General features: G+C 37.6%; 1 protein-coding gene across 4 annotated transcripts in view; it reads left to right on the top strand.

Moving 5' to 3' along the window:
* PCGF5 (polycomb group ring finger 5) overlaps positions 1–17,770 on the top strand; it is a 108,917-nt gene that overhangs the window by 77,660 nt on the left and 13,487 nt on the right. For 3 of the 4 annotated variants that reach the window (XM_059662815.1, XM_059662816.1, XM_059662814.1), the window contains exons 4-8: positions 2,658–2,713; positions 2,826–2,885; positions 5,345–5,493; positions 13,691–13,789; positions 16,660–16,749. In XM_059662815.1, coding sequence (XP_059518798.1) covers positions 2,658–2,713; positions 2,826–2,885; positions 5,345–5,493; positions 13,691–13,789; positions 16,660–16,749 — 454 coding nt within the window. The remainder of the gene's footprint in view (positions 1–2,657; positions 2,714–2,825; positions 2,886–5,344; positions 5,494–13,690; positions 13,790–16,659; positions 16,750–17,770) is intronic. The other variant, XM_059662817.1, reaches the window with a different exon arrangement.

The following is a 17,770-nucleotide window of genomic DNA, read 5'->3' on the forward strand; positions in this document are numbered from 1 at the left end:
GTATTTGAGTTAAGTCTTGAAGAATAAGGTAACATTGGTTTGGTTGGAGAGTAGGAAAAGAATAATTGAGCCAAGATAAAGAACATGAGGGGAAAAGGAGTGCAAAAAGACAAGGCATTCTTATGGGAAACTGAATAGGCCTGTTGGCTAGGGAAGAGAAATAAGAGAATAACACCAGTTATGGTTTGTAGGTTAGACTCAAGTTATAAAAACACTTGAAGCCAGGTGGTGGGAAGAAATTGGTTCTTGAGCAAAGCAAATGCTGAATCTTCCTTAAGCATTAATTTGATCATTATGAGCATGTCAAGTTAAAGGAAAATAGGTGTATACTGTCCTTTAAATACTTTGGTAATTAAGGAAGTAGAAGGGTGGGAAGCATGAAAAGACTATATGGGGGAAATATCGAGAAGGAACTGTTGGTGAAGCATAGTGACTTCAATGTGTGAATCAAGGGGTGGGAAGAGGTATGTGCATGTATTAAGATAATTCTTGCATTTTGAGCCTTTGGTCACATTTCTAAATTTAATTTTTGAAAAGTATGACAGTGATATTCAATGTTTTGTTGGAGGATGGATAAGACAGTGTTGACATAGATGAACAAAAGGAGGTGCTTGAGATATTAAGCATCTGTTGGAAATGTGGCACTTAAGCTCAGCAGAGATGTAGTTTGTGTGTGTGTGTGTGTGTGTGTGTGTGTGTGTGTGTGTGTGTGAATATATGTAAAAGCTTTTAGCTTATATGAGTTCACTGAAAAGGTCAAGAGAGCAGAGCATTGGAAAAGAAAAATACTTAGGGACCAAGAAAGAGTAGACAGAAAAAAAGAAAACCCAATTGTTCTTTCCTGAAAGGAGCAGTTTTAGACAACCCTATCAAACTGCTGCAGAACAATACAGGAGAGAAAAATGACTTTAAAAAATAATTTAAACATATTAAGCTTTAATTCTAAAATAATTTTTAAACCTATTTAATTGGCAGTTAGGGATAATTTGGGGAAACATTATATGTGACAAATAATGTCAATTTTGCTTTCAAAGTTTTTCCAATTGAAAAACAGCTAACAGCTTGCTATAAAGGTTGGATTTTTTAAGATGCAAGGAAAGTATAAATGTTTGTAGTTAGAGAATAGTAATGCTGCTGAAATGCTGCTGAGCAGGATGAAGGTATGAAGAGAGAAAAGGATGTTCTGGGAGCAAGAGAATGAGAGTAAAAAAATGAAAAGGAAGGGTTACACTCTCATCAGGAAAAAACTAAAATGTCAAGATAAATATTTACTTTTTTTTAAATCTAGGAAGATAGAACAATGATGGCGAACCTTTTGAGCTCGGCGTGTCAGCATTTTGAAAAACCTTAACTCCGGTGCCGTGTCACATATAGAAATTTTTTGATATTTGCAACCATAGTAAAACAAAGACTTATATTTTTGATATTTATTTTATATATTTAAATGCCACTTAACAAAGAAAAATCAACCAAAAAAATGAGTTCGCGTGTCATAGGTTCGCCATCACTGAGATAGAACGACAAAATGGTCTAAATTTCTCAGGAGAGAAAAATGGAGATTATTTCCTTTATAGGAAAGAGCCAGAGTTGTAATAGAGATTTTGAGAGTGAATATATTAACTATTGCTGCAAAACCAACCACCCTTTAAAAAAAAAAAAAAGGCATTCCTTATTCCTCACAGTTCTGCAGTTCACAGATCTAGGTGGTTCTTCTGGTCTTGGCTGGGCTCGCTCATGGTGCTGCAGTTGACTGGATAGGTAGAACCAGGTCGGATCAGCAGAGCAGCCTCTCAGATTGGGGACGGGCTCAGTGACCTAGTCTGAAATGGCCTTAGCAGGGTTCTCTTATACATGGTGCCTCACCCTCCAGACTTGTTCTCATGGTTGGCAGGATTCTGAGAGAGAGGGGACATACAAAAGCATGTAGTGCCTCTTTAGGCCTGGGCTCAGGACTAAGCCCAATGCCATATTTCACGGCCTGCCCATATTCTTGGGGTGGGGAGTTAGAATTCCTCCCTTGATTAAGGGATGGAGTCAGTCATGTTCAGTGGATGTAGATCAGTGGTTCTCACATGGGGCACACGCCCCACAAGGGGGACAATTCGAGAATGAATTACTAACAGTGAATTTTTTGCATTTCTTAGGTTCTAGAGGCCTTATATACAGTATATAAATATTGTGACATATTTATGCATTTCATATCACTTCATATTATTATTTTTTTTAACAATTTCTTAGTGATTTCTTCCTCAGTATTTCAGCTGTCCTGTCATTCTTTTATTTTTGTCTTTCATGGATTCCATGTCCTTTGGAAGCTTGTTTAGACCAAGTTAGTGGCCTTTTAGGCTTCCTCCACGTGAACAGGAGTTCACTTTTGAACTCTAAGAATTATATGTCACAGGGGGAGCATGGCCAAAAAAGGTTGAAAACCACTGGTGTGGATGTAGAGAGAGTCGGGGACTAGGACTGTTTTTGTTATCAACCTACCACATGGGAAAGAAAGGCTAGAAATAGGTGTGCTCCGCGTGCAGAGGAGTTTGGTGTAGTAGATGTGCTGAAACTGCATGCTCTACATTTGCAATACATATAAGATAGAGATCCCCAGCTGCTTATGTATTGGATTTTGATATCTTCATTGTTCCTTTATTCTTTGGAAGGTTGGATAATACATTAGAGGAAATCATATTTAAACTGGTCCCTGGACTACGAGAACGTAAGTTACTCTTTGGCTTCTTGCAGAATTCTGTGTTTTATGAAATCAGTTTTTCTATTACACATTTCATGACTGTTTCTATTATTTTTATACTTTTTTTCTTTTAAATTAGAAGAACTTGAGCGTGAATCTGAGTTTTGGAAGAAAAATAAGCCTCAAGAAAATGGACAAGGTGACTTTTTCTTACATTTGTATCTGATAGCTTCTCACAAATTAGCTTTCTATAGCTTTGGTCAACTAATCTCTCTCCTCAAGTTCAAGTGTCTCCTGTGCAGAATTCATGTACTCTTTTACTTATATTATGAACCTTTCATGTAAAATCATGAGATCACTCCAGTTAAAGGTAATTGGAAATTGAACTTTGGGAAGAGAAAAAGGAGATAAGACAGAAAACCGACTACTGATTCCTTTAGCTCTCCAGCAAATAATGCAAACTGAAGAAAAGAAAGAGCTATAGCCTGCAACTAAACAGTGAGGGATTTTGTTTTAGTTTGTACATTTGAATAAGAGAGGGAACTGAGATGTGGCTGACAGCATAGCAAGGGGATCTTGGAATGAAGTTTTCATAGGTGGAGCTCAGGTGATACAAATTTTTATATATCTGGAACTGAAAAATGTTTCTAGCTGCTTTTGCGAGTTTTCCCCATCACCAGTGCTAAGTGTCCAAATTTCTCTTCTGGGTGCCTGGAGACTCAGCAATCAGTAAATTTTTAATAATTTTAGCAAAATAATAAACATTACTGAGCAGAGAAAAGGCTTTTGGTAAGTATATAATTCACACAAAGAAAAGAAAAAGTACAACATACCTGAAATTATAAGAAAGTATCCTTTCAGGATTATTTAATATAAGACTGATTTCAAGATGACCTAAGTACCACTGAAATCTTTAAATATGTACATGTGTTTTTATAGGCTCATTGTGAGCTCAATTTCCCATCTCTGGCTTTTCCATAAGATCACAGGATTGTCAATTACACATAATAATTAAGATGGGTGAGAAAATTCTCTTTCTCTTTTCATCTATAAAATGGGGATCATAGTTTCTTTAGTTTAACTTCCTGTAGTAGGGGAGGTTTGAGCATTCTAGTTTTGAATGACAGAGAAGATAGCAAGGGATTATTTCTGCTCTATAACAACAAAATAGGCAAGAAACCAGGCCTGAAAATGACTTAACTAAAGGCTTGTTTTACCCAAGTGTAAAGTACAATTTAGATAGTAGTGCTATAGGAAAAACATAGGTGATATAAAGTTGACTAAATGTTTGACTACGTTTTCAAGAGGAGTAGTTCCAGGGGATCATCTTCCGAAGCTATCTGTTAGATTTAGTTCAGGGCTCTATGTATCTTATAGGTTGACTTGTGAAGGACTACAGCCTATTTTGTGTTTTTCTCCCTCTCTAAAGTATTTTGTCTTTAGTTTAGATCAGTGGTTCTCAACCTGTGGGTCACGACCCCTTTGGCGGTCGAACGACCTTTTCACAGGGGTCGCCTAAGACCATCCTGCATATCAGATATTTACATTACGATTCATAACAGTAGCAACATTACAGTTATGAAGTAGCAACGAAAATAATTTTATGGTTGAGTCACAACATGAGGAACTGTATTTAAAGGGCCAGAAGGTTGAGAACCACTGGTTTAGATGGAGATTTTGGATTTTTTCTTGGAGCTGGGAGTTGGGTTCTTAAAAGGTGATACTATTTAAGTGGGTTCCATATAAATATGTTGAAGAAAGAATGCAGAAGAGAACCCACTTGCTTTTTATGATACAAACATAATGCTTATACTATAGTCATTACAGAGGAGCTAACCTGTCTTTTTTTCCTGGGCTTTTCTATACTGTAATGGTTGGCTGGCTAATTCTTTCCACTGGAAATTTTCCCTAAATCTCTATTTCACCCCACAGTTTAGGTTTATTATCTTTCTTTATGTGGCTGTATAGTCTATTTTCTCTCTTCCATCCAACTTCTCTGCTTTCTCTACCTGTCGGTTTCTCCTGCAGATGATAATTCTAGTTTCAAAACTGTTCTCTCAAACCTAGCACAATGCATATCTAACAGAGAGTTAAAGGCACTCAGTAAACTATATGTAGGCTGCAAGTATTTAATAGGTTAAATACATTTGGATATAATATGAAATATATTCAGATTTCCTTAATGGAGTTTTAACATATTTTATAAGCTGTAAACATGTTTTAAAAGAATTCATTGAATTCATTTTATTCATTATATTTAACTAATTTTATGAATATCTAATAATTTGAAATTTTGAGAACTTAGAAAAGATTACTCAGTTTTAAATTTGAATATATAGAGAATTTGGAAGTATTTTTATATCCTGTCTACTTTCTAAGTGATCTAATCACCAATTGCAATTATTTTTGTGACAAAATGTAGCTAGTCCTGAATCTTTCATTTGGATGCCCCAGTGAGCCTAGACATCTAAGGCTATATTAATAAGTCAGTGATGGTTTTTTAAAAATATTTTTAAATGGTCCAACTAACTCAACAATGAAAAGTATTGAAAGTTTCAGTTATTCTTCAAAGTTGACTTTTGTTTTGATGATTAAATATTATTGCTTAACTTCAATATCAACTTTGAGTTATATCTGAGTTTTGTTTAAATTGTACAGATGATACTTCAAAAGTTGAAAAACCTAAAGTAGATGAAGAAGGTGATGAAAATCAAGATGATAAAGATTATCACAGAAGTGACCCACAAATTGCTATATGTCTGGATTGTTTACGAAATAACGGACAGTCAGGGGACAATGTAGTAAAGGTGAGTGGACAAGTACAGTTGTATTTTTTACAAATGTAAACCTTTGATAATTTGTTGATGAATTTTCCTGTTTCAAAATGTTTTCTTTCAAAGTTTTTATTAACATAATCAAGTTGAATACCCTTCTAACAGTTCCATGCCTACAAATGAAATGGCCAAGCAATTGCTTACTCCACACACCTGATTTCCAACCCCCACAACTGAACCGTCCTGGGCCAATGCCACCACCTAGTGGTTCATCAGAGAATCACACCACTGATTCTCCTGGCACCTTCTTCTATACCTTTGTTGGGAGTTTATATACATTGTTTTTCCTTTTTTAAGTGTGGTAACCAACTCAGATCATTTTATGTTGGGCAGTATCTCCAATCTTTTGGTTCACCCTCTTCTAACTTCTTCCGTTATTTTTCTATTTTTATTAAGAACTAACTAAAAAAACACTTCTTCATGCTTTTGAATAATATAATTGATTGCTTCTGAAATAAAATTGGTGTCATAAAATGCCTGTGAACTCTTAAAGTCCTTGAAGGCTCCCAGATACTTCCTATAGAATCTCCATTTCTAACCCTGTATCTGTCTACTAATTGAACCTTTTTGTAAAGATCTCTATATTAGAGAGTTTCAGACACCCTACTACTTGCTTTTTTTGTTACAAGGAACTTTTGTTTTTATTATAAAGGTTCACTGCTTTACTGGTTAAAGTGAGATTTTTCTCACTTTGTCCCAGCAAATGTCAGCCCCTGAGAATATTGTAGTCCATGTTTTATTCAAATACCTGTATTCATTGTCTCTTCTTTCACTTCTACTGTTTTATCTGTAAGCCAGTGGGTTGAATTTTCACTAATACATTTAATGATATTTTTCTTTTAAGAAATTAAAAAAATTTCATCTCCAATTAAGTGTTCCAAGCATCTTGCAACAAAGAATATAGCATACTGAGTCAGTGAATACTAATCTATGTGGATATTAGACAATGAAGATATAAATAAGAAAAAAATGTCAAGGAAGTTTGGCAAGGTCTTACACAAATAAACAGTTATAATGCAATACAATAATTGATTTAATTATCAATTGGATAAGGCATGTAATAAAGTACAGAAATCTTTAGAGATGTGGCCATTGCACCTATTGACCTTCCCAGGCTTCTCTAGGGCTTTTTATGCTCTGGTGGAGCACCTTTTCTTTTTTTAAGTTTTTTAATGACCTTACTTTTCTCTCTCATTGAATCATTCCTATAATCCCCATTTGAGGGGGTTCTCCTTAATAGAGATTTTGATCATCCTTTAGCTCTCTAATACATGAATTATTATCTTATAGTGAAAATTAAGTCAACATTTTATATATGAATATATTTATAATATAGTAGATTGACTATCTTTTTAAGTAAATGTAAAGGCTACTTTTCTGCAGGAGTTCTAGTATGAAAGTAAGTATCCCAGTTGGGAGTTTCCCCAACACCTGAAACTTCAGGTGTTAAAGACAAATTCATTATACTTTCACCTAATTGTACTCCAAACCTGCAATTTCAGTTATTATTGCCATCTTTCAACCAGTCATACAAGTTCACAACCTTGGAGTCATCTTGGACCTTATACTCTTTCCTTTTAGCCCAGCGGTTCTCAACCTGTGGGTCACGACCCCTTTGGCGGTCGAACGACCCTTTCACAGGGGTCGCCTAAGACCATCCTGCATATCAGATATTTACATTATGATTCATAACAGTAGCAACATTCCAGTTATGAAGTAGCAATGAAAATAATTTTATGGTTGAGTCACAACATGAGGAACTGTATTTAAAGGACCAAAAGGTTGAGAAATCACTGCTTTAGCCTGTTATAAATCCTGAAAAATTCCCCATCCTAGCTGCTCACTTTATATGTAATTTTTTGGAAGCAGTCTCTTCAGTGTTTTTTTTGTATCCTTAATTTCTCTCTTATCCAAGGTTGAGGCCACACCCTGAATGTGTGTAAGGCAGAGGATGAAAATCAGAGTCCAGGCCAATATCAGGGTCAGACAGTAAATATTTTAGGCTCTGTGGGCCATATGGTCTCTGTTGAAGCTACTCAACTTACTCATTGTAGCCCTGAAGTAGCCATAGACAATAGTGAATGAACTGGCATGGTTGTATTCCAATAAAACTTTATTTAAGAGGTGGCCAGCCAGATTTGGCTTGAGACCTGTGGTCATAGTTTGCCGTCTTTTGGCCAATAGAATCAAGTCTTAACTCCTTTCCAATAGCATTCATGGCCTTTAACTAGTCCCTATCTTGGTAAATTTATCGCCCCTTATACCCATCAGTGAAACTTCTTCTCAAGACAAGTGACTATTGCTTTCTTCATGAGTACCAACATATATGCTGACACTCATACCTGACAAAGGACTTGCATCCAGAATATATAAAGGCTTGTATTAAGATTTAAAACCCTCTAAAACTTTGAACACGCTTTCTTTTTTGGCATGTTCCTCCCTCTTCTCACCACTTTCCTATGCTTCCGTCAAGACCCAAGCAGAGACCTCTATTCTTTTTGATGCTTTTTTTTTCACCCTAGTGAATCCCTTCTCTGAAATGCTATACAAGCCTTGCATATATCACTCAATTAGAGCTTAGTTTGTAACTTATTAAGTCAGCATTTATTGTGTTCCTTTAGGCAGCAGGCATTGATGCTGTTTTTTATTTTTCCTGGTGTTGTCCTTGAAACATGATTATACCCTTAAAGACAGAGAAACAATGTTTATGCTCCAATATAACCACCTCAACCATCTCATTCCTTTGCAGTAGGATGTGATTCTCAAATGTAGTGTTAGAGTAGTTACATGTATAGTTTACACAGTATGGCTACTGCTTTGCCAACTTAAAAGCCAATGCCAAGAGCAGGAAGGCAGTGAAAATAGTAAAAACCACCAAAAATTTGCTCCTCCATAAAAGCAATGAAAAAACTGGCCAAAACTTTATAAAATCAACTTTTTCCAGAATTATAATAATTAGGCTTTCAGAAGTTATGGAGCATTAATCAAGTAAAATGTCTGACTTTGGGCCATTTTCACATGCACTGGTCCCATTCTCCACTCGCCAGCCCTGCGCCCACTGCAGCCTCTCAGGTACCAAAGGGACAAAACGGAGGTGGAACTCTTCAAAACCTAACAGCCAAATAATTGTCTTTATTTGCTCTCTCTGGTGGTTCCTGAAATACCCCATTTACAAGGGGCTTTGAAAAGCTCTGACATATTCTTGGGATTCTAATAAAAGGCCAAGCACATACACAAAACTGTATACATGCTCAGAAAGACAAATAGGTGTGAAGCTCTGCACAAGAAGTGAAAACTAAGGCAGAATTTTCAACCACCTTACTTAGTGTTGGAAGTGTGGCCCAAAACAAGGACAGAATCCCTCAGCAAAGACTGGGAAACTTATTTTTTCCAAGTGTATAAGGAAATTTTGGTTCAATCAGCCAGTCACTAGATGTAAAGAATACAGGCTTTACAGAATTGGTTTACGTAGGTCAAGAAGAAACAGGCCACAATAATAAACCTGAGGAGTCAGCGGGAATCTGATTTTCCAAGGTTGTCACATAATATTATTTAAATGCTCCGTTTTCAACAAAAAATTGAGACAAGAAAGTATAACACATACACAGTAAAAGAAACCGTTATTAGAACCATCCCTGCAGAAGTCCAGACATTGGACTTACTAGGTACTTTAAATCATTCATTTTAAATACGAGCAAAGAACTAAAAGAAACCATCTCTGAACACCTAAATTAAAGTACAAGAACAATCTCACCAAAATTGAAAATATTGATAAAGAGATAGAAATTATTTTTTAAAATATTCTGGAATTGAAAAGTATAGTAACTGAAGTAAAAAAGCACTGGAGAGGCTCAGAAGCAGATTTGAGTAATAGGAAAGGAACCTCAGAAGATAGAGATTATTCAGTTTGGGTAACAGAAGGAAAAGTAATGAAGAAAAATGAACAGATCCTCAGAGACCTGTAGGACACCATCAAGCTTACCACCATACACATAATGAAAGTCCCAAAAGAAAGAGGGGCAGAAAGTATAATTAAAGAAATAAGGGCCAAAAACTTCCCAAATTTGATGAAAATATTAAACATCTATGAAGCTCAACAAACTTCAGCTATGGTAAACCAAAAAAAATCCATAGCAAGATATATTTTAAACTACTGAAAGACAAGAGAGAATCTTGAAAGCAATAATAAAGAAGTGACTCATCACTTATAAAGTGATCTTCAGTAAGATTAGCAGTTGATTTCTCACCTAGAAGGCAGTAGGATGACATATACAGATGAAAGGAAAAGAAAACTGTCAACGAAGTATTATCCATCAAAAATCTATATCCTTTAAAAGGGGAGAGAAAATTAAGATATTCCCAGATAAACAAAAACTAACAGAACACGCACAAGACCTTCTATGCAAAAAAATAATGAAGGGCATCCTTCAAACCTAAATGAAAGGACACCAGACCATAACCCAAATCTACATTAATAAAGAACACTGGTAAAGGTAACCACACAGGTAAATATAAAAGACAGAATGTATTTTTTATTTGAAACTTTGCTTGAGATGGGGGGCAGAACAGAGATATATATGAGCAAATTTTTGTACATTAATTGAAATTCAAAATAGTATTACTCCAAACTAGGTTATAATCCTGAGGGAAATCACAAAGAAAGTAATTGTAAAATATATAGGGAAAGAAGTTATAAGACAACTAAAATAACATATCTTTAACAAAAAATAAAGCAGTCATTGAGAAACAGAGGAACAAAAAGACCTAAGGCATTTAAAGTAGAAATAGAAAAATGGCAGATATAAATCTGACCCCATTAGTAATTACATTAAATGGAAATAGATTAATCTCTAGTTAAAGGCAGAGATTGGTAAAATGGATAAAAATTTATGGTACAACTATAGGCTGTCTATAAGATATATATATATATATATATGTATATATATATATATGTATATATATATACACACACACACACACACACACACTCTAGGGGCCCGGTGCACGAAATTCGTGCACTGGGTGTCTAGGGTGGGGTGGGGGGGAGTGTCCCTCAGCCCAGCCTGCCCCCTCTCACATACTGGGAGCCCTCAGGCGTTGACCCCCATCACCCTCCAATTGCAGGATCGGCCCCTTGCCCAGGCCTGATGCCTCTGACAGAGGCGTCAGGCCTGGGCAGGTGATACTCATTTCCCCCCATCACTGGTTCTGCCCCCAGCCCAGGCCTGATGCCTCTGGCCCAGGTGTCAGGCCTGGGCAGGGGACCCCCAGACCCCTCTGATTGCTGGCTCTGCCCCTTGCCCAGGCCGGATGCCTCGGCCAGAGGCGTAGACCCCCATCACCCTCCGATCTCCTGATCGGCCCCTTGCCCAGGCCTGATGCCTCCGCCAGAGGTGTCAGGCTTGGACAGGGGACCCCCATCTTCCCCTGATCACTGGCTCTGGCCCCCGCCCAGGCCTGAGGCCTCTGGCCCAGGAATCATGCCTGGGCAGGGGACCCCCATCTCCCTCTGATCGCTTGCTCCACCCCGCACCCAAGCCTGACGCCTCTGACCCAGGCTTCAGGCCTGGGCAAGGGGACCATCATATCCCCCCAATCCCCGGCTCCGCCCCCCACCCAGGCCTGATGCCTCGGCCAGAGGAGTTGACCCTCATCACCCTCCGATCACCAATCACCGGATCGGCCCCTTGACCAGGCCTGAGGCCTCTGGCCGAGGCGTCCAGCCCGGGCAGCAGGGACCCGCAGCTGCAGCGGCCCCGCGATTGTGGGCTTCGCTTTAGGCCCAGGCAAGGGACCCCTAGCTCCTGGGACTGCCAGCTTCGACCGTGCCCAGCTCCCATCACTGGCTCCACCCCTACTTCCTGCTATCACTGGCCAGGGCGGAAAAGGCGCCTGATTCTCCGATCATGGCTGGGGGGCAGGGCCAAGGCGGCCCTGGCGGCCCTGCCCCCCAGCTCTTAGCTCCCCCTTGGGTTTCCGATCACTTTCAGTTTCAGGGGGCTTCTTCCTGCTTTCCCTTTCACCTCCCTGCATTGTGCCTACATATGCAAATTAACCGCCATCTTGTTGGCAGTTAACTGCCAATCTTAGTTGGCAGTTAATTTGCATATAGCCCTGATTAGCCAATGAAAAGGGTATCGTCGTACGCCAATTACCATTTTTCTCTTTTATTAGTGTTGATATATATGGCTAATATGCTAAGTGTCCCTCCACCTGTCCTACCAGTCGCTATGACACACACTGACCACCAGGGGGCAGATCCTCAACACAGGAGCTGCCAAGCTGCAGTGACTGGGCAGCGGCTGTTCTCAGGTGGCACACCCCAAAACCAGAGAGGAGGGAGCCCGCCGCACAATTCCCCCTTGGGCCATGGGCGATGTTGTTGCTGGGGCACTATCTGCCCCGAATCGGATTTCCTGCACATTGTGTGTGCGTTCCACACCCTGTACTACAGCAGCTTTGCATCCCCACAGGCCAGGCTGAGGGACCTCAACCCCACCTGCTGGAGGGACCCGGCTCACTCCGCAGACACCAGGGAAGGACTGCGGAAGGTTGGCTCCAGGGCATGTCTGGCCTGTCTTGCCCAGTCCTGCCCCATCAGCCACCTTCTAATTAATTTCTTTTCAATGTGTACGAATCTGTGCACCAGGTCACTAGTATAATTATAAAGTGTTTCTATAGAGAGAGAATGCATAATTGTTGTATTTTTATTTTCTAAGTGCCTGCAAATTAAATATTAAATTCCAGATTGGAATTTTGTTAGATTGATGTCAAACTATCATCTATAGAGTTGTTTCTGTTGGTCTTTGCTAGGAAATGTTTTCCTGGGAATACATTTGCTAAGAAATACATATTGACTGGATAAGTCTACTTTTTTTAAAAATATATTTTACTTTATTTTTTTTTTACAGAGAGGAAGGGAGAGGGATAGAGAGTTAGAAACATCGATGAGAGAAAAACATCGATCAGCTGCCTCCTGCACACCCCCTACTGGGGATATGCCCACAACCAAGGTACATGCCCTTGACCGGAATCGAACCTGGGACCCTTCAGTCCACAGGCCGATGCTCTATCCACTGAGCCAAACTGGTTAGGGCATGGATAAGTCTACTTTTGACTTCGTGGATTTAAGAACATTTTCAAGCCCGGCTGGGATGGCTCAGTGGTTGAGTACCAACCTATGAATCAGGAAGTCCCGGTTCAATTCCAGGTCAGGTCACATGCCCAGGTTGCAGGCTCCATCCCCTATGGGTGTGGGGGAAGGGGGGTGCAGGAGGCAGCAGATAAATGATTCTTTCTCCCTCTCCTTTGCTCTCTGAAATCAGTTTTTTAAAAAGAACATTTTAAAATTGTCTACTTAATTCTCTATACATATACTTTATATCTTTAAAAGATCCAGTTGCTGGGTTTTGTGTGTTTTAGTATTGATATTTTTCTAAGGTTTGGGGATGTAAGTTTGTTTTACAAATTCGTTCATGGTTATGTCTACATCATCATTTTAATTCATTTCCAGTTTGGGTGTTCATTCTGGATTGGTTCTTATATTTCAGTGATAAAATGAGAAAAATCAAGGCATATAGAACATTGTTTTCTCAGTAAAGTATTGCCACAGCCCATCAGACATTGACTGGGTGTCCATTCTACATGACTTGGTTGCTGGGGCTCTTGTGAATTAACTGGCCTCTCTCTATTCACCCCTAGGGCTCCATAGAGCCCCATTTGAAGTCAGTGCTCCTTTTTAAAATATTTGTTTTGAGACTTTTTAAAATGTCCCTAATGCTTTCAGAAGCAATATTGTATAATAAAATATGTACATGCTTTTTATGACCTTTCTTTCAATTAAACTAATGATCTGTTCTTTACCAAAATGTCTAGAGGTATGCAGATTGTCTACTTGCCAGGATTTTCTTAATACACACATTCTCGAAGAATATCATGTATCTAAGAATTAGGAACGTTTAAAAAAAAATTTTAAGAGTTATTTGAGCCAAACTGATGACATGTAGGGAAGCAAGATGTCCTAGGAACATTTTTACTCACAAGTACTGAAGAGCTGTGAACTGAAACATTTTCAGAATACATTTTGAAAATACTCGAAGTGGAAATGACATCTGTGGTTTCTTTATAAACAAGGTAGAATATTTTAATTAGTAATCTTTATTTCCTATAGGGTTTAATGAAGAAATTCATTCGATGTTCTACACGTGTAACTGTGGGAACTATTAAAAAATTTCTAAGTTTAAAACTAAAACTTCCAAGTTCATATGAGGTAAGTTAATTATCTAACCTTGATCATTTTGATAATTCTGATCTGAAGTGAAAATTAACTGAGAATACATTTAAATTAAAATTTGTGGAAACTTTGATTATTTTCACATTAAAAAATTCTTATAATGCAATATTCTATTTATGTAATCTGCATTTTTAAAATTTAACATCTTGACTAAAACATGATAGTAATACATTTAATGTTTTATAATTAGAGGCGATATTTAAATAACATTAAGTATTCTCAAAATAAATATCCAAGTTAAATGGATTGTTTTTATGCAGCATGCTTTAGTTTGTGTGTGTCTTTGTATTTTTTATTTTTAATCAGACATTTGATTTTTACCAATTCTTCATAGACTTATTTCTTAGAACATGAAACATTGTCAAAGGGATTTTGTAAATAATGTTTCTCTAATTTCATGGTGTGTAGAAGTAGTAGTGTTTAGCACCAGGTGAAAGCTAGTATTTTAGTGTTGTGTCTGCATATGTGCAGTTTAACAGTTTTTTTACAGGAGAGATAAATTGCCCTCATATTGATCCCAGCACAGCTGGTAAAGTGTTCAATGTTTAGAGAATGTTTGTGATCCTAGGAGTGTGGCTATAACAACATAAGGAAACAAAGCTGCTGTTTTTCACCTGCCAAATGGCAGTCTTCAACTTTTAATGACCTCTTCCTCCCCTTTGGTTTCTGATAGTAGCATCGAAAAGCTACAGACCAAGCCTAGTTTCCTATATGAACAAAGACATCAATGGCAACAGGTTTTCAGACTTATGGACGGTAACATTAACATGAACCATCATCACAGCAGAAATAAAATAGGATTTGGACATAGGCATTGATAGGGATTAAATCTCTATCTTGAGGAAGCCTCAGATTCTGAACTTACTTTTATTTTATTTTATAGAAAGGAAGGGAGAGTGATTACTTTTGAAAATTCTCTCAAATGACTGATTGATCTATGGATTAAAAATTATTATGGTTTGGTTCTACAAATATTAAAAAAATTTCCAGTGACATCAACGTTTACATTAGGGGAAAAAATGTGAGAGTTAAAGCCCTATGTACTTGGTAAAAGTTAAGAGGTAATAACAATTTATAGGTACAACAGTGAAAATAAAAAGTAAAATTGTATTTTATGCTTTGGTTTTTGCACTTTACTTCCCTCTTGCAAGGTACCACGACAGTTCTATTTCCTTACTTTTAAGTGTGACTCATTGAGTTATTTTCTAGTTTTCAGGAAGCTGTTAGAGCTGAGAGAACTGTTATTCTCCTATGGCCTTGCTGCTGGCACATACGCTGCTCTGTAGGAGAGGACGGAAGGGGAAGAGACAGTGTGCTGATAGCTCCTTGTCTATCTCAGTGCAAAGGACTTTTCCTAGGATTTTCAGAAATATTTTCTGCGCCCCCCCCCTTACTTTGCTGCCCAACATGCAGGGGGATGACTTATGAAGTATCTGACAGCTTAAGATTCCGTAACAGCATTATTAATTGGGGCAGGATAGCTTAGTTGTTAATTAACAATAGAAGCAGTATATCTGGTTAAGAATAGCGTCCTAAGTAAGTCCCTTTACTTCTTTGCTTATGAATTTATTTTACAGGCTAGATAAAATGAAAGTATTATCTTGTTCTTTTAAACATAAAATGATATCTGAAAAACATTTGGAGCTCCATATAAGTCACCATAAATCATCAAAAAATCAACATAATTTTAGCTAATAATTTGCCTAATACAATTAGAACTATACTCATTTTAAAGTTCAAAACTATTCGCTGTCTAGCCAAACCATTATTTAAAACCCATTTTTCTTCTCCCTTTCCATCCTTTAAATTAGATTCTGTCTGTTTGCTTTTAATAGCTAGAGAACCAAAATGTTTCATTTATAGAGACTTATGATAAACATTTAATTGTGCTTTGCTGAGTTAGCATAGTCACAGTTCTTACAGACTTCTTAAGTATTTGGGGTTGTTTGGTTCTTGCAACACTAAAGCAAAGGTGAGCATTGAAAAGTACAACCCTTTTTTGAAGTTTCATGCAAGGTGAGGAGAGAGTCCTTGTAGGTATGAATGCAAGTGACCAACCGAGCAGAGCAGAGAAGCCACGAGCCATAGGAGACACGGGCCAGTGGCATAGTCCTAACTGTGCTGTCAATTAGCTACAGGTAATTCCTCAAAATTCTGAGATGCCTTGAAAGGCCCATAAATCACACGTCCACGTTCGTTCATTTAGCCCAGTGGTTCTCAGCCTTCCTAATGCCGCGACCCTTTAATACAGTTCCTCATGTGTGGTGACCCCCAACCATAAAGTTATTTTCATTGCTACTCCATAACTGTAATGTTGCTACTGTTAAGAATCGTAGTGTAAATATCTGATATGCAGGGTGTATTTTCAGGGGTCGCGACCCACAGGTTGAGAACCACTGAACCTCTTTGAATACAAACTAATGAGAGGAAAGTAACTCCTTCAGATCTTGGGTTGTGAAGGTAAAAGGATTCTGAAAGATGAGTTTATAAGGCAAAACTGCTGTGAGGAACTAAGGTTTCCACAGTTTCTTATTTCGTAAGAGGCAGTCACAGAAATATGTCTCAAATCTCAAAGGTTGCACAGACATGGACTAAGAAACTCTACATTGCATTTCAAAAGTATGTGTATGAACTTGAGATACAGGTTAGTAGGACAAGACAAACAGTGCTTCATGGTACTTATGTCTGAATAAATACTTATGAGATGGATCAGTGCTTTTAATAAAAATAAATGGATAATACTTCTATTTCATAATAACTATTTCAGTCCTTTTTGAAATTTGAAAACATGTAAAACACATATATTCAAAATTACATATGTTAATGGGTCTGTATTCTTTTTAAAGTTGGATGTGCTGTGCAATGGTGAAATTATGGGGAAGGATCACACTATGGAATTCATCTATATGACAAGATGGCGACTAAGAGGCGAAAACGTAAATTGCTTTTATATTTATCTATGTTTATATTTAGTTACATACCATTATGTTACTCAAATTTAACACTATTACTAGTACTTAGAAACTCAAAGAACAAACTAGCTTGGGGAAGAGAAAAAAATGGGTTGCTCTTACTGTTTCTTTCAACTACTCCATGATAATTAGTCCCAAGTACAAGACCAAGGTCTGTGTTAAATGTAGTTGTATTGTATCAAGGTGAGTTTAAAACCCCATCGAAGTATGTTCAGAGCTTTACTAACCTCAAGACAGAGAAGATGGCACTCACATTTTTTACATAACTGTATGGAGTGGGGGTAAGAAGACTAAGTTCTGCCCTGTCTAATACGTTTAATGGCTGATAAGATATTTTTTGGTCATGGTAGAGAAGGCAGCTGGAGTAGAATGTAGATAATTTTTTTTCAGGTACCTTTATTGAAGTATAAAATTAGACTGAAGAGTAAGTGAGTTTGCAGTGGCTTCTGATGCCAGGTTAGATTATTGTGCCTTGGGCCCTAGGCAATATAAGAAGAAATGATTAAAAGGAGAAAAATTAAGAAAATCAAAAAAACTTAAAAGGAGAACTTTATATTTTGGACTATATCTTTGATTAGGGTTAATTAGAAGGTTCAAGCACATCTTATCTGAGTTGTATGTAACAGTATTAGGGACATTTTAGGGACTAGGGATTATAAGGCTGATATATAACAGTAAAGAATATAGTAGTAATGCTAACAGAAATTCTCTTTATAATCTGATCACATGAATAAATAATACGATTGACTAGAAGGTTAGACTAAATGACCTCCATTTAGACCTTAAGATTTTATGGTGTTTAGGGTACAAAATGTCATGTTTTTAAACTCTGTGTAATTTTAATCTTTCTATAAGCTAGGTTTTATTAGTTTCTTTCTCTTCTGTTCATCCTTAGCAAACTTTGTGACCTATGCAGTATACAAGAAAGTCACAATCCCATTATGTCTTACCACCTCCACTGTACAACTCTGGTCCAGGCCCCTGG

Source organism: Myotis daubentonii, chromosome 13 (genome assembly GCF_963259705.1).
Source record: "Myotis daubentonii chromosome 13, mMyoDau2.1, whole genome shotgun sequence".
Lineage (NCBI taxonomy): Eukaryota > Metazoa > Chordata > Mammalia > Chiroptera > Vespertilionidae > Myotis > Myotis daubentonii.